The sequence below is a fragment of the Gobio gobio genome, assembly GCF_949357685.1.
Source record: "Gobio gobio genome assembly, chromosome: 16".
Taxonomy (NCBI): Eukaryota; Metazoa; Chordata; class Actinopteri; order Cypriniformes; family Gobionidae; genus Gobio; species Gobio gobio.
In genome coordinates this window covers 2,991,704-3,014,068 of record NC_137109.1, presented here as the reverse complement: position 1 = coordinate 3,014,068, position 22,365 = coordinate 2,991,704, and the positions used below count along the sequence as shown (strand labels likewise).

The 22,365-nt window shown below is 36.7% G+C and overlaps 2 protein-coding genes across 2 annotated transcripts in view; one reads left to right on the top strand and one right to left on the bottom strand.

Annotated features, from left to right (window-relative positions):
- Nucleotides 1–15,132: 15,132 nt before the first annotated feature.
- Nucleotides 15,133–16,023, bottom strand: LOC307139631 (trypsin inhibitor ClTI-1-like). The gene is made up of 4 exons (XM_079838676.1): nucleotides 15,848–16,023; nucleotides 15,625–15,665; nucleotides 15,431–15,540; nucleotides 15,133–15,343 (listed from the first exon to the last, which is right to left on the bottom strand). The coding sequence occupies exons 1-4, from the start codon at nucleotides 15,882–15,884 to the stop codon at nucleotides 15,298–15,300; spliced, it is 234 nt and encodes a 77-aa protein (XP_079694802.1). The 5' UTR covers nucleotides 15,885–16,023; the 3' UTR covers nucleotides 15,133–15,297.
- Nucleotides 16,024–16,657: 634 nt separating this feature from the next.
- uvssa (UV-stimulated scaffold protein A) overlaps nucleotides 16,658–22,365 on the top strand; it is a 59,909-nt gene continuing 54,201 nt past the window's right edge. Inside the window, exons 1-4 of the mRNA XM_079838813.1 lie at nucleotides 16,658–16,791; nucleotides 17,161–17,282; nucleotides 19,569–19,899; nucleotides 21,496–21,616. Of these exons, the coding sequence (XP_079694939.1) occupies nucleotides 17,173–17,282; nucleotides 19,569–19,899; nucleotides 21,496–21,616 (562 nt within the window). The 5' untranslated portion in view covers nucleotides 16,658–16,791; nucleotides 17,161–17,172. The remainder of the gene's footprint in view (nucleotides 16,792–17,160; nucleotides 17,283–19,568; nucleotides 19,900–21,495; nucleotides 21,617–22,365) is intronic.

Below are 22,365 nucleotides of genomic sequence, written 5' to 3'. Positions count from 1 at the left end.
ATGCTCTAAGCACAGATCTGGCTTGTATAAACAGCATCATTTAAAGAGATTGCCGAGGGGAGCTGGGGGTGATAATGATCACTATAACGCAGATTGTGTAAACGCGACTGCAACAGCAACTTCAGGTGCAACTGGTCTGACTGCATTTACACACAGTCAGATCTGACCATTATAAATCAGTTTATCTGACCTTTTCTTTACAGAAACATGATAATGATACATGTCGTTGTAAACTAAAACAATTTTTCTCATAATGGCATAAAACCTTAACAGGTTAAAGCCATCTATACAACAACTATCTGGCTAAGACCATTAAAGAAAAAATAAGATAGCACCATCTATCTTAATTAAATTTGTGTAAAGGTTCAATATTAGACTGTGTTTCTCTCTGTGTGTTTGTTTTCCTTTCAGGCTAATGTCTGCCACCCTTCAGACCCAGATTCCAAATAGGCGCTCTCTTTATAAATAAACCACAGATTTAATCTTTAAACAAGTACATTCTCGACTGAAAAAGTCTCAAAACTACAATTTGTGACACATTAACAGTTTAAATTACGTGGGGTTTCTCTTCCGGTATTGGCGCTTGCTGGTTGGTGCGAACTGGTTGCTGGTTTTATATTCGTCCATATGGTTTTATTAGTTATAAATATTATATTTCGCTAGCTACTGTTATGTTGTAATGCTTAATATTTGAAACCATGTTTGAAACCACCAAATAAATTTGTTAAATATCTTACATTTGGGTATTTAAGATAGGTTGGAGGTTATCCTAAGTTTGAGAAGTTATTTACGATGATTTTAAAGAACATTATTTTCGTGAATATGAAAACGTATTAAATTGTATCTTAAGAACAATCATAAGAAAAAAGATAAGAACATTCTTAAGAAAAGTTTTTGGAAATACAAAATATTCTTACATTTTTTCTTAAGTTAGAAAATAAGAAGAAATTGGCAGTTAAGAATAATTGCATTCTTAAGAATGTTTTGTGAATCCGGCCCCAAGTGTTTGTGTTGCAAATATTTACAACCCTGTTGTTCTAGTTGAACAAATGCTTTATTATGACAAACTTGAAACCATTTGTTTTGTTTATTAAAATTTCAATAAAACATGTCTAATCAACCAAATTCAATAAATGGTTATGAATTAGATTAACAACTTATTTTGATCATTAACATATTAAAATGTTTAAGAATCCTATGAATTTTTTCTTTTTATGATTTTTATACAAATATATGAGCAAAACGGTGGTAATTAAATAAAATGTAACAAACTTTTATCCTTTTATTTTTTGGCAAAGTGCTGCAAAACAGAGATTATCAAAAACGTTTATTTTGATGGGTTTTAGTGAAGAGCTGCTTCTGTGAAAACTTGTTTCAGAGTGTATTTGATTGTTTTTTTAAATGTTCATGTGTTCATGTCCAAATAGGGATTGTGAGACGTGAAAACACCACGAGCATGGCGTACTTGAGTATGTAGTAGACGAAACGGCGCTGCTCATCAAGCATATAATTTTTTTATATAGCAGTGTTTTGCTTTAATGTTCACAGACCATGTCGCGATTTGATTTATTGTACAGCTCTACCGTTGATGTATTCATTCATCCATCAGTTTGCTTGTTTTACGTGACATCTGCGTTATACTGTAAATTAAATGTTGTGACTGGATTCCAGGATTCCCTCTGCATCACAGAAATCACTCGGCCTTAAGTTAAAAACATACCTTTATCTGCACAGAGGGATGGTGTTCCCGAACATGTTCTATGCGTTTCCTCATTTGCATCAACATTTTTTGTAACTTTGATAGCCTATCCTCCAGGACAACACCACGTTATTTATTTCTATATCCAAAGTATTCCCAGTCTAACTAACTGGTTCACGACGGCGTTTCGCTTTCAGCTGGATCTGCATCACTGATATGTCTTGTCCGTCTCCATCTTTTTGTGATTTTTGCGCGTTCTCCCGCCTTCAATTCAATGCAGTCGTTTCCGGATCGCTTTTTCCCCACTTTCAAATCATTTATTTATTTTACTCAGTAACGGATGTGGTTTAAAATGTAGCGAAGTACAATACTTAAAACAAAACATACTTAAGTAAAAGTAAAATTACAGATTTTTAAAACTACTTAAAAAAGTAGAAGTACACAGAAAAACTACTCAATTACAGTAGCGCGAGTAAATGTAATTCGTTACTTTCCACCTCTGTAAATCTAAGATGTGTATGACTCTCAAATGTGGTTCTACGATAAACAAATAAACTTGATCAGTAACAGAAAACAGCATTAATGTACATTTAACACTAACAGCACGTTAGAAATGCTGCGTCATAACAACTCTATAATGGACTAGTGATGTGTCGTTCATGAACGATTCGTTCATTTTGAACTAATCTTTAATATGACTAGGGACTACCGAGTTGTCTCAGAGAGTGATTCGTTCATTTTGTGTCGACCGCGCATGCGCATTACGCTGAATCTGTACTGTAAACAACAAAAATGATTAGTTCATCTTTCGAGTCTCAAGTCTCGAGTTCGGGTTTGAGTCTTTCATTCTTCCTGTCAGTCCCATAGAGTCTATGCTGTCAGTAGCGGAAAAAGAAAAGATTAGTTCTTTCGAGTCTCGGGTTTGAGTCTTTCGTTCTTCCTGTCAGTCCCATAGAGTCTATGCTGTCAGTAACGGAAACAGAAAAGAGTAGTTCTTACGAGTCTTTCGGGTTTGACGTTTGAGTCATTCGTTCTTTTGCCACGTGACTTGTCACTGTATTGAACACTAGTTCACAACCTTTTTACTAACAAGCACGTAGTTATTTTTTTTTATTTATTTTTTTTATAATTCTCAGTTAATATCAGACATATACAAATATGGGAAATATATTGACTATTCAAGTCTGCACATCACATGGACAAATAAAACAAGAACTAGGTCTTGGACACACGTATACACTCGCACATCTGACCGATCTTACTTGTTATTATATTTCTTAATATGCCATGTATGGTAGGGGTTGAATGTTGAGTAATATGATTGGATGGCCTGGACACTGTGGATGACTCTGCTTGATCTGGTGTAGAAATATGATGAAATATGATGAGATATGCAGTGTTATGGTGCTACACTGTCTCTGTGTCTGCTTGATGATTCTCCAGAGGCGCTTGTTTCCAGCTGATAATCATCCAACAAGGTGTCAAAATCACACACACCCTTTATGATATTCTGCTCTCTAGATTTGGTTTGGGTCTTCATCTATTTTATCATCTTGTCTTTCCAAGATTTGAGGGAGAAAACACAACCAAACAGAACTTCAATATGCAACATTTATTTATGGATTAAGCCGTTACATATTCAGGTCATAATGATTGAGACATGAGTAGCTGACTAAAGGTCTGTCGAGCTGAATGATGGAGCCGGTCCTGTGTCACTTCTGCAGATGTTTATTTAACATGGGCCTTCCTTTCTGATTAAGATTTTAGTCTTTGAGTTCCTAAAAGAGAGAGATTAAGTGAAGATTAAAGTTTGAAAGTGACAGACTCAGAATGTTTTTTAAATCTACAGTATTTTGTTTTAATATGCATGTTTAAATTCACCTCATGGCAGCACACATCATGCATTCATTTGCGTATGTTACTCCATTGGTTCCACACAAGGGTGAATAGTTCATTGGGCATGCGTTAGACGGGTAGTTGCATTTAGGCTGGTCACACAAAAAGAAACAATCCTTGAGTTATTTGCACCTGGAGGAAAGCAATTCTACAGTCTTCATTTACTCACCGGTCTTGGTCTTGGTCTTGCTCCATCAGATATGGCCACTGTTTGAGTCAAGAAGGAAAAACAAGGATTAAAGTTTATCATGATATGAGGAAATAACACACACGTTAACTTCTTGTTTTGCCCACATGAAAGTCAGTGGGGTCTAATGTTGGGCAAAAGCAGGTCTTCAGTCATTTCTTTTAGTGAACAACCCTTTGAATGTGAGTTAAATGTGGCTTATTGTGGCAGGATAAGTGACCTTTTCTTATTGTCCTGCCTAGGTATGGTTGGTAAACCAATGTGGCAAGCGGCCGTAGCATTTAACAACCCTTATTTTGGGGGGTTTGTATGTCCCCTGAAATTTCCTTTTCCGTTCCTGTAACAGGAATTCCATGCTTTACTAAGAACTTTTTAACCATTTTGATTAAAACGTTGAGGTACAAAAATAATGCAAATTTTAAACCAACCATCAAAGAAAAGAGATTTATGTTTATACAGTAGGTCCTTATTATTCCAAATTATATAGGAGTGAGGTGTAAAATTGTGTTTAAAAATGAGGGTCTACGCTAATAACATTTGCCTATGAAAAAGGGATATTTTGATAGGGATTTGCATTATGTTATAATTACAGGTTAGTAAGAATTTTAAACCACCTAGTTTGGAGAAAATAACATTAGGGATCAGATTCCAGATAGAAGAGGGCTTATTAATAAAGTTTATTTTAAAGGTGTTGTTTAAAGTGGTAAAATCCAGAAAGATTAAACCCCCGTTCTCAATGGTGTTCATAAGTACAGATTTTCTAACAAAATAAGTTTTATTCTTTGTAAAGAATTGTGTTAGACTGGGTAAACCCAGCCTGATCTGCCGGCGATTTGATTTTGCCCTACAGGAAACCTGTACATTCATTTCTTCTGCTTCTGTTACACTTTTGCGGGAACAAATCACAGACTGGTTTATCCACCTGGTGCGCTATTGGCCGGTTTAACACGATGATGGATAGAGAAGCAATGGGTCGTTGCCCGTTGATCTCGCCTCTTGTGGTCTGATTGGTTGAAGGACTATCCAATTGCGCACAGAGTCATTTAAATTATGCTCGTTGATCACGCCTCTTGTGTAGAAAATACAGAGCAGACTCCCCAGACCAATGTTCAATCTTAAATTGAGCTTGGTCTGGTTATAGCCAGACAAGCATTGTATACATTTTTTTTTAAGAATGGCAGTGTCAACACTCAAAGAAAGAGCAGCGTAACCTTGACAAGCCCTCAGCTTTGGCCCTTTAACGACAGATCTTGCTGGAGCCATTTATAAAGTTTCTTCTGTGCACTCTCAACTAGTGGATTTAAATTTAAGGAGCACCTTTCTAATTTATTTTTTTATTAAAATAACACCCAAATATGATACCTGGGGCCCGTTTCAGTAAGGAGGTTCAACCAACTCTGAGTTTAAACCTGAACTCTGAACTCTAACTTACTCTGAGATGGGAAACTCTGAGTTTTGGGTTTCAGAACAGCTGAATGGAGGTAGTTCAATTAACTCTGAGTAGACTGACTCTGAGTTAAGCTCATGCACTCCAACTATGAAAAGCCACGATCAATGGAGCTCCGAAATTACGATTCACCATGGCAACAGCACCCAACAAAAAGATGTTTGCATACTTCCGGGTCAATATGTAAGTTTAATTCTTAATTATTTTAATTAAGTTTAATTTTCATGGTATCCAAAATTCAAAAAAAGAATGTGGCAGCAGCTAAAAATGAAAAATAAAAACTTAATTCAATCAGGTAAAGCTTTAAGTAAAAAATGTTAATGGGTGTAGGTTTAATGACTTTACAAACATTTGACATATTAAATAAATATAATTCCGTGTCCAATGTGAAGTAGCTTTTCCCCACATAGACCCTTTTCACAGTGATGACGTGTTTTAATGGTCATCAATATTGTAAATCCTGCAAGGTTTTTTTTATTTTTTTATGTATATACATTTATAACACTAATACTTTGTATTATATTACTTTTGCATCAAATTACAAAAAACAAGTTACCGCTGCTGTGAGAGTGTTTCTAATACAGTGTCTATGGGAGTGACGGTGAAAATTAACATCTTTCTCTCTTTTCACTTCTGTTATCAATCTCACTCTATTTTTTTACCTCTTTTTGAAAGTTGTAAAATCACTATTGTGGAGTTTTTATTTTGCTATTTGAGCAAATGGGCACAAAAACATATTTAATGTATTCTTTCATTCACCGCTCAGCTTCGGAAACCCAGAAATGTGAAAAAGGCCTATGCTCTTTTCACATAATGAAATGTTCTCTAAATCCCGCCTGTTACATTTATTAATTACGGTAATGACATTAACATTTGACTTCTACTCAGGCCAGCCAAACTCCAGCACCACTGACAGATGAAGAGGAGATGGAGGAAGAATATTAACATCCAACAGGAAAAATAATAAAGTATTTGTAGGAAATAAAGATGACCATAAAAATTGTAAATAAATGTATTTAACAGCTGTGGTGGTGGTTATGGCATATATCTCGTACTACCATCTGGCAGCATCCTTCCATTCCATACAGTAATCAGTTTTCAGAAAGTGTGATGATGGGTATATGAGTGTCATAAATGCGTCCAACCATTGGAAATCCTAAAGGAAATTCTAACTATTAGGTTACTTCTAGAGGATTATCAAGTGAACGTCAGGATCCTGTATAAAAGGACTTGCCATTTTTGTCACTTTGACAGTGTCCTCATGATGAAAATATGAGCAATGAATGTTCCCGCAAAGAATGCTTTTCTTACTTTGTATTTTTGTCAAGTGGCAGATAAAACAAATTAAATTAAGTAAACTTTGCTTACTTTAGATTTAGATTAAATTTATAATTTTTTTTATATTTATACTTGAAATACAACCAAAATACTCAGTAAGAAAAGCATTTGTGGCGTTTGAATGAATGAATAAAGTATTTAAACACTGCTGGTGCTTTAAAAAGGGGGAGGAGAACGAAAGAAACTCTGGGTTTACCAAAGAAAACCTGCTTCTGACCAGGTTAGGTTCACAGAGTAAGTGACCCTGGTAACTGACTCTGAGTATAAGTTACCTCTCTTTCAGAAACGGGCTTGGCTTACCCTGCTTTCTGGGGTTTGACATACCTCCCATTCTGAAACAGAAAACCCAGAGTTTCCCTTATTTTAGGGTTAACCTACTCAGAGTTTTCACTTAACCTCCTTTCTGAAACGGGCCCCTGATCTCTAATTTGAATAATACAAATTTCTGACAAATTACACTCTTTGATGGACATCAATTCACAATTTGAAAGGTTCAAAAATAAGCCTGACGCTTTGGAGAATGGCTGGATATACTCTATTGCCAACGGAATTTGGTTAGCATCGTGCAAGAAAAGTGTGGTATCATCCGCCGACTGACTGATGAGTATCTGTTTGTCAGCAATAGAGACACCACGAAGACCACTATTAGAAATATATGAAGAAAATATCAGGGAAACTAATAAAAACAAATAAGGGGATATTGGACACCCTTGTCTGATACCACGTGACAAGGAAAACCTCGGAGAAGTACCATATTTTGATTTGATTGTACTATTACAGCTGTAATAAAGAGTTCTCACGGCCTTACAAAACTATTCACCACAACCACATTTTTGCATTGATTTAAAAATAAAAGTATGTTCTACTGAATCAAAAGCTTATGTTCCACCTAATCGGCATAATCCAATAAATCTAAAAACGAATCTAATGTTGTTCGTTATGTGTTGTCCCTCATAAATCCAGATTGAGTCTCATCTATAACGCTGTCCAACATTTTTTTTATTCTTTTAGCAAATATAATGGCAAACATTGTATAATCATTGTTATGGAGTGTGATGGGTCGCCAATTGTCCAAATTGGTATCCGTTCCTGTTTGTGTACTGGTCGGTTGAGATCCTGCTGATGGTGTAATGTGAAACGCTTAATTCTAGTGATGGCAAAATTAGGCTTCCTGAACCACTGAGAGCTCGCAGCCATTGCTTCACCAACTGGTTCATTACCTGAAGCTTCATTCAGCATTGCTCACTAGTGACACCTGGCGACTGTACAAAGACATAGCAGACAAGTCCATTAATCCTGAGCCAATGACCTGAGCAGACATTTGTCCATTGCCTGGGTATAAAATTAAATATGTATCTTTCTCTTTACTTACACAAAGACAACTGTCAGACACACTGTTCATTCATTATTTATTTATACTGTGATCAACCGTGCTATCCAGCAGATGCCAAAGGACACATAATAATAGAGGGAAACTCTATTAGAGAAAAACTATCTAACCTAATAATAATGCAGTATAATAGCATAATGTGATAATATATAGCCTTAACACATATGAACCACAATAAGGACAATGACCCAACTCTCTGACTCTCTGAAACTCACACTTCTACTACTCCTGACACTTCTCTGAAACGCCACAACAACCACAAGGTGGTGCGAGTTTCAAACCCGAAGCGACACTCAGACCGAACCGATGATGTATTCCACACAAACCGAGGCCTTGTTTGTCACTGGTCACGTGATTTCTCCGTTAACAACGCAAGCCTCGAATCGGTAGCCAGACAAGCCAGACCCACATCAAGATGTTGGGTCTGGGAACAACACACCATTGGCAGGGCTCAATCCGAGAGGCGGGATAAACGGTTCAGAGTCCTGCACGGGTCCGATTTAGTAAACCCGCACCCGCACGTACCCGCAGTGCTTAAACCCACATCCGACCCGTTTTCCGACAACAGCACTAAGTAAAATCCGCACCCGACCCGACCCGCTTAAAATAGAACCGACACCCGACCCGCACCCGCAATAAAAGGAGTTTAGCATATCACATTATAGACACACTTACAAAAATGTTTATTGCCAGCATACAGAAGTTATTACACGACCATTAACACAAGAACAACTTCTGCCGGGAGCTTAACGTGGCTTAATGTACTGTTTTTAAGAGACCAAACTCAGTAAACATAATACTAATAATGTATACTATGTACAAAAAATCAGATGAGCCCAGAATATGAACGCAACGCGTATTACGTTAAACGTTTTCTTACCATAGAAAACCATTATAAAAAAACACTTAACGTGGCTTAATGTACTAAGACAGTGTTACTAAGAGACCAAACTCAGGAAATATAACACAAATACTGTTCGATAGAACTGCTTGTGCTTGGTTTGTTTCCACAATTATCTGCGTGCTTCCTCAGCGATGAAGTTCCACATTTGCGGCCATCTTTTCTTCAACTCCTCATGATCCATCTTGACGACTGAAGTGCAGGCAGATTGCGCGCGCGATTGTGATTCTTCTGTGAGGGCGCGCGGCCACAGATAAACTGATATGGATTTGAAATTATTTTATCAACTTGGAATACAGGCAGGGCATATTTTTGTATATGGATATTTTTATGAACACATCTACAATATACATGCATATATTGTTTATATATAGGCCTATATTCGTTTGCACGTGACTGTTTAAAACCTGTGTTTAGACCCGTGTTCTCCCTTGTCCGACCTGACCCGCACCCGTATCCGACACAGTGGGATGTTTTTCACCCGTTTCAGCAATATTTGCGCGTACCCGCACCCGTGCAGGACTCTGGGTTGTCTTTCCGATTCCCTCTGCACGCAATAGGATAGCTCTACAGCCAACTAGAGCAACAAAGAAGGTGAAGCGGAGCTAGTTGATGGATTAAACTTTCACCGTATCCGGTCAGCAAAACTCTGAACACATCTTCCTTTCTTAAGAATGACTTCAGTGCCGTTCTTTGTTCTTCTCGCAAAGAAAAGCTGAACTCAAGTCTTCCAGAGTCACAGCCAAAGCCGATTGGAAAGACCGCTGTTCGCCAGCTTCTGTGTTTACAAGTAACACGCGGAACCGCCGCAACTCTGCCGTCATTATGTTAAGCCCGCCCACCGATGTGATTGGCCTGACCAGAGTTTGGTTTTTCCAGCTCGCACGCCAACGGAGAGTTGCTAGACGACCCTGACTGCAAATTAGATTTCTAGAATCAGGGCTTCATCAATAATATCTGTCAGCAGAGCCGCAGAGCCACACCAGCAGTTTTGCCTGCGCAAAAATTATTTATTTATTATTTCTTTTGACTAAATCATGGTAAATCATACTAGAATGTGGTGAATCGTGGTAATTCATACCAGAAACATGATAAATCATGCTAGAATCTGGTAAATCATACTAGAACGTGGTAAAGCGTGAATGTGGTAAATCATGGTAAACTATGGCAAATCATGCTAGAATCATGGTAAATCATACTAGAACATGGTTAATCATGGTAAATCAGGCAGAGGCGGACAAAGTACACTTCATTAACTTCATTACTTGAGTAAAAGTAAAAATACTATTGGTTAAATATTACTCCATTACAAGTGAAAGTTGTAAAGATAGATTTTTACTTAAGTAAAATTACAGAAGTACTTGCTTTTAAAAGTACTTAAGTATCAAAAGTAAAAGTAAACATATTATTTTATTATCGTTGCATTGTTGTATGAATGCAGGCTGTTCCATCATGGGTATTTCAGTCAGTCATGCTCCATCTGACATGCTAGCATACCTTGAACTCATTTAAATACTTGCTTAAAAGCTACAAAGCTCTTATCAAAGTCAAAATCAAACTAGAAAAGAAAGGTTTCTACATTGTGTTTATTTGACAGGATTATGTAAAAACATATTCCTGAAAGGACTTCAGTTAAAATTATTAGTTCAACTAGGTTTTTGCATGCTAACTAACATCATTGTCGAACGTTATGCATTAGCGTTGTATCCACAAGGCAATGGTAACTTGGCGAGTAAATCTATAAAAATAATTTGACCAATCATATTTCATACCAGTGTTAATTTTGACAGCAAATTTGGATTTCGTTTTAGTCAGTCTTTTGACTATAACATTTTAGGCATCTGAATTGTTTTAGTTTCAGTCTAGTTTTAATTGACTATAATAAGATTTTAGTTTTCAATAGACTAAAATGTAGTTCTTGTGGTCTGGCGTTTGAGAGGTATCTTTCGGGTGCGCTCTTTCTGTCGTCGCACTTTTTCAGACTTATCCACGTCTGCTCTTCTGAATTTTAACTTTTTAGTATGAATATGGTTGCGCGCACTGCGTCTGGGAACTGCCACCTTCTATTTTGCCATCAATTGATTGGTGTTCAAAAAATACTTGGAAATCATTGACCTTCATGTGATCCTACAAGAGTGATTACTGATAGGCTGTCTGCAAAAAAAAAAAAGCATCTGCAAAAAAAAAAAAAAAAATGCATCACGTTTAAAAGAAGAAAACAAATCATCCACTGACTTTTAAAGCGGCTACAACTTTCTACTTCGAGGGCCTTGATAGAAATGTAATTGAGTAAAATGTACGATATTTGTCTTTCAAATGTAGTGAAGTACAGGTCAAAAGTTTCCAGAAAAAATACTACTCAAGGAAAGTACAGATACTCAAAAAGTGTACTTAAGTACAGTACTCAAGTAAATGTTCTTAGTTACTGTCCACTAGAATGTGGTAAATCATGATAAACTATGATAAATCATGCTAGAATCATGGTAAATCATAGCAGAACATGGTTAATCATGGTAAACTATGCTAGAATGTGGTAAATCATGGTAAACTATAGAGACAGAGCACACAATCCAACGCTCTCCATTGACTTTGTATTGTATTATTTTTCCTCCAGGAGCGAGATGTGTTTCACGGTGTGCTGTGTGTGTGCTGACACAACTATCTCATGAGAGAACTTTAATGCTTTTATAATAAAGAACATTTTTGTAATGATACTCCCGTCTCTCTATATATATTCTTCAGTTGGTAAAACTTACCTGTGTCCTAATTGGAAGTATTGCCCCGGTCCTCCACCAGGTGGCGTGGTCGGATTAATTGAACTGATGTTTCCCACCTCTGGGGAATGCCACATTATCTTACATGTTTTTCATTTGTCCCACTTTAGCAAAAGTGAATTAAGACTGAATGTGCATGCTTCAATGAAACAATGAAACTCCGAAACAGAATCTGTGTGTATCGCAGGTCCTCATGTGAGAAAATATCAGTTGTTTTAGTGAATGAAATCATTATTACTCACCTAGGACGCAGAGAAGGACGATGATTCCTCGAGCAAACATTGTTCCCAACCTGAGAGTCTCTCACTGAAACTGACGATATGATCAAATGATCTGGCATTTATAGCAAAACTGTATCCACCTCTAAACATGGGAGTGGACCGTCCATCCCATCAATCCATCACACACACACACACACACACACACACACACACACACACACACACACACACACACACACACACACACACACACACACACACACACACACACACACACACACACACACACACACACACACACACACACACACACACACACACACACACACACACACACACACACACACACACTAACACACCTTCAGTTTGATAGATTTATTTAGTTTGGTTGTTAGGTGTGTGTAATAATGAATAATCTCTTGAGTTGTCCATCATGGGTAACATATAGAGTTTAATCTCAATCCAAATCATTGAGTTGCTGTAAAACTGCTCAACTGGGGAACTATTACCTTCAGAGCTTCTTCAAAGAAAAATGTTTAAATATTATTATCAAATATGTTTTTGCACATTTATCTGTCTTGCCCAATCCAAGGCTGTTCATTTAAGGATAAAAAAAATAAATATATGTGGCATAAATATCTGCAACCATTTGCATGAGGCACTAATAAACCAAATAGGGCCTGAAAGTACACAAAATTAAACTTTGATTATCATCAACCAAAGAGTAGCCGTGGACTTGGACAGTAGTTTTGGATCTTCTTGCCTGACTTGATAAATTATGTTTATATTATTTGACTTCACATAGCCATTGTTAAATAATATTCAGACAACAGCATTTTCATAATATGTGACCACAAAACCAGTCATAAGTGTCACGGGTATTTATGGGTCAAAATTATCAATGCCAAAAATCTTTAGATCATGTTCCATGAAGATATTTTGTAAGTTTCCAACAGTAAATATATCATAATTGTATTATTAGTAGTAATATGCATTGCTAAGGACTTCATTTGGACAACTTTAAAGGAGATTTTCTCAATATTTAGATGTTTTTGCACCCTCAGATTCCAGATTTGCCAAATATTGTCCTGTCCTAACAAACCACACATCAATGGAAAGCTTTATTCAGCTTTCATATGACGTATAAATAAAAAAAACAAAAAAATAAAAAATGACCCTTAGTACTAGTTTTGTCGTCCATGGTCACAAATGATATTTTAGATAGGAAGTCCTCAAGTTCAACTCACAGACTATTTCATTAAATCAACCGCAAGTTATACAGAAGTATGACATTTTCTACAATGTAATAGATTACAAGCCATAGGCCGTTAAAAGTCTGTTTTGTAATGTAAAACAGCTTGTCCTGTTGTTAATATTTAGGGTATATGAGTTCTGTAGACTATGGGACACGTAATGTTTGTTCTCTTGCAGGGCCGTGCACAGGGGGTGGCCCAAATTTGCTTTTGTTGGCACACTTTGTAGACAAAAAAACAACGCCTTCACAAAAAAGAAAAGCCCGTTCAACATTGCAAACATGTTCAGCTCCAGCAAACCAGCGGGTGAATCATCATTTAGCTGACATTTGTCACACTTTAACTCCTGTAAAGTACATTTCCAATTATAATACATTTTCTTTGCTGATTCTATATATCTGCAACATACATCATAATTATAATATTTTATTAACACCATATAGTATACATAATTAAAAAAGGTAATGTTCTAAATGAGTTGTATCTTAGGGTATAATGGGGCGGCACACCCTAAGAAAAATGCTTTTCACTACTCCCATAGTGTTTGATTGCAGAAAAAAAATATATTGAACATTGATGGAGCAACAGATCTTGTGTGAAATAAATCATAAAAGTGGTTGTTTGTCTAAAAATCGTATAAATGTGTGAGGTGTTGAGGGGAGCCTTTAACCCCACAGACACACGAGGGAAAAGACACAAAGTTCTGATACAAATAAAATACTATATGTGAATGTCTAAGCTAATACTCATTTAAAACAATCACTTTAGCAAAGTTTGCACTATGTTCTGTTTATTTTGATAAATAAAATAATTCATTATTTTACATAACATAAAATATCTTAATATAAAAACAAAAATACAGAAACAAGAAATATTTAAAAAAGTAAAGATTCTGAAAGCATTAAATGAGATCCCATTATACTTTAATACAGCTTTACAGTAGTAACAAATACACATGATGTTTTATTATATGATAGGCCTATGATTGATAGATCATATTTATTTTTAAATATGAGGGTTTCATAAATATGGTAATTAAAGGTGCAGTGTGTAAGTTTAGCGGCATCTAGTGGTGAGGTTGTGAATTACCGCTCCCTTTCGGAGTACATAGAGAAGCTACGGTGGCCCACACAGGACAAAGATGTGGTCGTCTGAGACAGCAGAGAGTAGCTAGCGCTCTGTAGAGAAGTTTGTCCCTTTAGGGCTACCGTAGAAACATGGCGGCACAAAATGGCAGCTTCACTGTAAGTGTATGTAGATAGAAACGGCTCATTCTGAGGTAATAAACACATAACGGTCTTTATACTCCACTGAAAACATAGTTATGTGTATTGTATTGCATTTCTGTCAATAGATCATAAATATTACACACTGCACCTTTAATGTGGACTTGATGAAATTTCCCATCTAAATTGAACCATGTCAACAAATGTTGAGTCAGTCAGCTGTTACCATTAAAGCATTTAAATGTAAAAGTAATTACAACATAAATGTAATAATTAGGACTAAAGCATAACAATTGTATTTATAATGATTGTAAAAGGTTTGTTATTCATTCTCTATATTAAGACGATACTCAACCCCCTTATAGTGCCCCTTGTTTTGGTTTGGGCCAATGTTTGTTCGCCGTTATCGTGTCTGAGGCGAGAGATTTGATTGGCCCGTGCAGTGGGAGTAATGTTGTGTTTGACTGTTTATCCAGTGTGATGTTGTAACTTCTGGGCATCACTTGAAAAGCTGTTTATGTTGACTATTTTTACATTTTTGCGTCACTCAAAGAAGCCAAATTAGACTCAAATCAAACGTCCACTGTATTTTTGTGGCGTTAAAGTGCCCGCTTTCTCTCTGAAGCAAATAGTAAACATGCACAATGTTCATTTGACCTCATCTAAAAAGGTCTTGCTCTTGATTCTAGTGTCATTATAAACAATTGCTATTATATCTCAAGTTCTAATACACCATTTTTTGATGTTTGACAGAGTCAGCTGAGAAATATCACTCAAGACAAAAAGTACAAAGCAACGGATTCCTACTTAAAAGCTTTATTTGGGGGATTAGAACAATTTTTAAAAGGACACACACAACAGACAACAAACAAACACTTCATCTCAAAGATTAAAACCATTAAAAAAGCAGCATGTGGTTCCAGCCTTCATGTCACATTGGCCAAATAAAACCCAGTGGATCGGCCTCAGCATTCTCCCAACCTGGAGATCAGTGTGTTCACCTTATCCTCCCTACAACACAGCAAAACAAGGGTTCAGTGGACACTAGTGAGAACATTATGAGCATTCACTGAAACATTAGAAGTGTGTTTTCCGTACATGTTCCCCAGACACAGCATACACTCGTTTGGGTAAGTTGATCCATCCGTCCCACACACTGGGTTATACTCCCGGGTACACATGGGAAGGAAGTATTCGGAGCACCTTGGCTGTCAGAAGAAGCACACACACACAACATTAAATACATGTAGTGGTTAAATAAAATATAAATAATATGTTATACATCAACCCACCACTTTAGAGCCATCAGGAATCACAGCAGCTCCTGCCAAGGCTGTTTAGAAGAACATAAAACATACACACACACGTGATATGAAGACTTTGCTTTATAATTCGTGAAGTTTGAACTTACAAGTAAGGATAAAAGATAAAAAAATAACGTCGTTTTTGTTACAAAACATGCCCAAAACGTTCAACTTTGACGCTCCTTATAGCCAAACCCAGTTATAAGCTCACCTGCCAAGCAGAACAATAGAAAGATCCGTCCCAGCATGATTGTTTGTGTAAAGCGATGTGTTGACTATGTAATCAATCACTCTCAGGTGTGGTGAGATTCGTTTATTGCTCTTTTTATTGCCGTTTATTACTCCCACCCACAGAGCAGTTACACATTTACAAAGTGCGTCACTCGAGTCCTACTTGGCCGTTGAATATTCATTAATCCGCCGACGTTCAGACAAAACGGCCTCGCTGATTGGCTGACATCCAGACGTGGGTGTCAGCGTGGCGAATCAGAATGAAGGAAGGCTCGGCTAATGAATATTGATTTTGTTACGTACGTTCACTAAGGAACGTCTGCAGCATCTGATTAATATTTTTTTATTTATTCAATATTATTTCATTTATTGCCAGATATGTTGTACACAAATGTAAATATTGTAAGTCTTTCTTTAATCTTTTTCTGGAAGAGTTAAAATTATACATGTGTTTGGTTTCTGCCTCTTCAAATAAGAAAGCTGTAAAAACTATTAATCTTTTTAAAAGGTATATTATTTTCTTGCTCCCTGGCATGTGGAATAGCATTGCCATTCTGTTTCATATGTTATAATAATAATAATAAAAAAAATCGAATTAATAATCATAAGCGATTTCCGTGTAACTGTAATAGGCACACCCATATACAACTTTACACTGAAAATAATTTTTATAATAATTATATAACGATTATGTTTCTGCTGCAATGTTAGTTCGGTCAGTTTTCAGTTAATTTTTACACCAGAGAGCGACTTTTATTTTGAAAATGGCGGCCTCCTCACCGCTGCGTTTGCTTTGTTTACATTCCCTGCTCAGTCGCACCAAAGACACAGAGATGAGTGCACTTCATTCCCACACGGAAACATATATTTTATTCAATACCAGTAACTAATAAAGCCTTTTCATTACAACAAGTGGATGAGGAGGTACGTGTTGTGTCATTCTTCCTATTCAACGGAGAAAATATACACATACAGTCAGTCAGATTAACTGAGAAGCTCTCTGTCACCATATAGACTCTATCTATCTATCTATCTATCTATCTATCTATCTATCTATCTATCTATCTATCTATCTATCTATCTATCTATCTATCTATCTATCTATCTATCTATCTATCTATCTATCTATCTATCTATCTATCTATCTATCTATCTATCTATCTATCTATCTATCTATCTAACAGCAGTTACATAACAAAAGTAATAGTGAATAATGATGACATAGAGGAGCAACTATATTTCTCAGTGATGGTTGCATTGACCAATACTTTCACCCTCCTGATTCTGTTTTAGGGTTATGTCAAGATGGACCAAACAATCCGGGATAAGCTCTCACAACTGGTCGAGGAGTTGACAACCTCTGGAGAACCACAGTTGAGTCAAGACAAGATGAAGGAAGTGAAGAAAATATGCAAGTATGATGGAGAGATTTTGGTAGATTTTGTTCACATACGTTTAGAAAAAAAGGAAAAAAAAGACGTGTGAATAGATTCAGAACATTCTGGGAAAGATTAAATCGGAACAGGAATGGCCAGTTCGTATAGGGATCGTCCCATACTATATGCACACCTCATATGAAACCATTTTACTGCAGTGTTTTGGAGATTAATGACATTATTGCACTTTATACACGCCTATAAAAGCCTAATTTCTAACGAGTAGAAGAAAGTAATGACCAGTTCTTATAGGGGACGTCCCATATGCACACCTCACATGAAACCATTTTACTGCAGTGTTTTGGAGATTAATGACATTATTGTACTTAATACACATCTATAATCTAGGGCTGTCAAAAGATTAAGCGCGATTAATCTCATCCAAAATAAAAGTTTGTGTTTACATAATATATTTGTGTGTACTCTGTATAATTATTATTTATATATAAATACAAACACATTCATGTATATATTTAAGAAATATTTGCATGTATATACATTTATATAATCTATAATATATATATAAATATAATACATTTTTCTTAAATATATACATGCTTGTGTGTGTTTTTATATATAAATAATAATTATACAGAGTACACACAAATATATTATGTAAACACAAACTTTTATTTTGGATGAGATTAATCGCGCTTAATCTTTTGACAGCCCTAATATAAACGCCTAGTTTCTAACAAGTAGAAGAACATTAAGGCCAGTTCTTATATGGGACATCCCATAACTATAGGCAAACCTCATATGAAACCATTTTACTGCAGTGTTTTGGAGATTTATGACATTATTACAAATTATACAACTATTAAAACTTACTAATAAGTAGGGAAAAAAACCTAATGGCCAGTTCGTATAGGAGACGTCCCATACTATATGCAATCCTCACATGAAACCATTTTACTGCAGTGTTTTGGAGATTAATGACATTATTGCACTTTATACACGCCTATAAAAGCCTAATTTCTAGGGCTGTCAAAAGATTAATCGCGATTAAATCGCATCCAAAATAAAAGTTTGTGTTTACATAATATATTTGTGTGTACTCTGTTAATTATTATTTATTTATAAATACACACACAAGCATGTATATATTTAAGAAAAAAGTATTATTTTTATATATAAAACATTTATATTTATATATATTATAGATTATATAAATGTATATACATGCAAATATTTTTTTAATATATACATGAATGTGTGTGTATTTATATATAAATACTAATTATACAGAGTACACACACATATATTATGTAAACACAAACTTTTATTTTGGATGCGATTAATCGCGATTAATCTTTTGACAGCCCTACAAATTTCTAATGAGTAGAAGAAAATAATGACCAGTTCTTATTTATGAAACAATTTCACGGCAGCATTTTGTGTCCATAGAGCAGCACTGGACATGTGACCAATGTGTGTCTTCTAGTTAAAGGGTTAGTTCACCCAAAAATGTAAATTGTGTCATTAATGACTGAGCCTCATGTCGTTGGACACCCGTCAGACCTCCGTTCATCTTCAGACACAAATGAAGATATTTTAGTGTAAATCTGATGCTCTGAAAGGCCTCCATTGGCTCAACTTTACACTCTCAAGACCCTTAAAAGACACTAAAGACTAAAGTTACAAAGTCCATCTCACTACAGCGGCTCTACAATAACTTTATGAAGACGACAATAGTTTTTGTGCGCAAAAAAACCCTAAATAACGACTTATATAGTGATGACGATTTCAAAACACGGCCTCATGAAGCTTTGAAGCGTTATGAATCAGTGAGTCGATTCAGCGGTTTGAATCGCCAAATTTCAGCAGTTTGACACGCGATCCGAATCATGAATCGACTCACTGATTCATAACGCTCCAAACCGCTGAATCGACTCACTGATTCATAACGCTTCGAAGCTTCATGAGGCCATGTTTTGAAATCGTCATCACTATATAAGTCGTTATTTAGGATTTTTTTGCGCACAGAAACTATTCTCGTCTTCATAAAGTTATTGTAGAGCCGCTGTAGTGAGATGGACTTTGTAACTTTAGTCTTTAGTGTCTTTTAAGGGTCTTGAGAGTGTAAAGTTGAGCCAATGGAGGCCTTTCAGAGCATCAGATTTACACTAAAATATCTTCATTTGTGTCTGAAGATGAACGGAGGTCTGACGGGTGTCCAACCACACGAGGCTCAGTCATTAATGACACAATTTACATTTTTGGGTGAACTAACCCTTTAAATCCCTCTCGTTTTTCTGTCCACAGAGTTTCCAACGACTACATTGATCATTTCTACCACTTGATCATGACCCAGCTGAGCCAAGAGCACGCAGAGATCCGGCTCTCGGCCTTCCAGATGATCAGTGAGATCTTCAGCCGCTCGCATCACTTCAGAGCTCTTCTCATCACAAACTTCCAGCAGTTCCTGGAGCTCAGCGTTGAGACGGACGCCGAGCAGCCGCTGCCTCCACCCAAAGAGGTGGCCCGGAAACTGCGCACGCTCGCCATTCACACCGTGCAGTCGTGGCACGCCACATACGGAGAGGCGTATAAGAAGCTGTCTCTGGGATATCACTTTCTGAAGCAGATTAAAAAGGTGTTGCACCTGCATCTGTCACCACTGTATTTAATAACGCCGGTTTGCACCCTGAACACGTCACTGTTGTTGTGCAATTAAAGGTGGGGTAGGTAAGAATGATCTAAAACACTTTTGTCCAAATTTGTTTAAACTGTCTTTATATGTCAATACATAATTAAAATGTAAGTACTCTGAAAAAGAGAGTATAAAAATCGAGTGACTCTAGACTTTTTAATCTGTAATAAACACTGCTCATTATTTTCGTCCGGGCCGAAACAAGTGATTGGCTTGGGCGCCTGTCACTCTGTCTCGTTACCATGGCAACCGCCGCTTTTGCTCAGGATCCGCCCACATGCGCCCCAGTGTTGCCAAGGGCTACTTCAACACTGTTGCCGCGGCTGTTTCTCATGTCCGCGGGTTGAAGCGACCCCAATTATGTGATATTTTGCCCCAGGATTTGCGAATTTTAGCAGGCAGCCCTGCCAAACAGACACATATTTTACCCCCCAAACGCGATTTTTACCGGAGAAACACGATCGGGCTTGTTTTGGGCTAGTTTTGAGTAGCAATTGGGCGGATTTTGTTGTGAAACCCTGGCGCACCCGTTTGAGTTCAAGAGGCTGTATTTCTGCTGGACAGGTGATCTTTCATTCTGATTATAAATTTTTTTGGTTTATGTTTTCATGAAGCATGTCTCACTAGCACACGTAGCTGCCTAATATAGCTAACATAACATTACTTAGCATAAAGTTACAATGTTAAACACTTAGTGAGCCATTAGTAGAGATGATAAATACTCAATATGCTTAGCTCAAGTTGATCGCTGTCGTGTTGAATTTCGCAAAATGTAACTTTAGATAACAAAATGCATGTGTAAAAGCTAGTACACCGCATACAGGAACTTTTTTTAGAAGTTAGCTTTAGCTACTACCCTCTGTCTAAACTCTTCTACCATGTTCACCGGGATCTTTACCTGCATGTTTATTTCAGCCCTTGGTTTGTTTTTATATTCTCTTCCAATGTTTATGTTGATGTTTTTTTTTTAAACTTTACCAGTATCGTTATTCTAGCTTGAGAGTGAGTACTAAAAGACATCTTATTTGTTTATATTCATAATGATAAAGTTAGATTTTTTATTAGATGTGACTCTGACATGATGTCACTACATGCACTTCTTCTCCGCTCGTCTCAGGTTAATAATGCGTCAGCTGATCTCGGTGGGCGTGTTCATGTGTTTTGGGGGCGTGGCTTAGGAAAGAGCCCAGAAGGGAGAAGCTGGAGTGAATGGAAATAATGAGCTGTCTTTAAAACAGTCGTGAGAGGTCTACAGACACTCAATTTTCATACTTTCTTTTTCAGAGTACTTACATTTTAATTATGTATTGATATATAAAGAAAGTTTAAACAAATTTGGAAAAAAAGTTTTTTAACCAAATCCTACCTACCCTACCTTTAAAGAGATATTGTGTCCCAGTCAAGTTTAGCTGTGTAACTGAAGCAAGAATAGTATTTTATTATGGTCATCTTTACTTAATTTGCTACAAAGACTCGAGTGATATGTCTAATCTCACATGTGTGTGTGTGTGTGTGTGTGTGTGTGTGTGTCTCTCTCAGGTGGATTTTCATGATGTTGAAGCACGAACACTGGCTGAGAGAAAGAGACAAGAGGAGAAACAGAAGAGATTGGAAAGAATTTACAAAGAGAAGCTTGAAAAGGCCAAACAGGAGATGGAAGGTACATGTTCAGCTCTACTGACACCAACCTCTCGAAAATACAGCTTCAAAAAGTGGGTTTTAGAAGAAGCTTAGGATCCTCGAAAGAAGCGTTCAGTTCTCAAAGGGCCCATATTGTGAAAAAACTGAATGATAACTATGCTATGTAACTAGCATTTAACCCCACAGGTTCGCCTTTTTTTCGTATCATATATTTTAGTAATTATCAGAAATTAGGTATCATTCGAAAGCTTACAAACTCAAAATATATCCTGTGAAAACCATTTTGAAATCGGACATTGGAAACGTTACTCTAAATCATTGCGCTGCAGATTCAATGATCTATGCTAAGCTATGCTGAAAGGTCTGATTTCGGCTCAAACATGAAGGCCGAAGAACATTTCCCTCAGCAGTGGCCATGACCCTTGTCACCTGTGGTTGGCCCGGCCGTGCGTCACTCAGAAAACAACAGGCCAATCAGAAGAGAGGCTCATGAATATTAATTAGACATGCCAAAATCGACCTGTTCTTAGCAGAGCTCTTGAGAGAGGAGCTGTAAAAATATACTGAGATGGTTTTTGATACCGCAAATATATATTCATAAGGACATCAAAACCTGAAATAAAACCCCAGAAAGGTATACAACTTTTAAAATAACCTTTAGTGTGAAGAACGTTTGCTATTCTATGGATGTTAAAGGTTCTTCATGGGACCATCGATGCAGATAAAGAAACTTTAGAGTCATTTATGACGCAGTAAGGCAACGCTGAC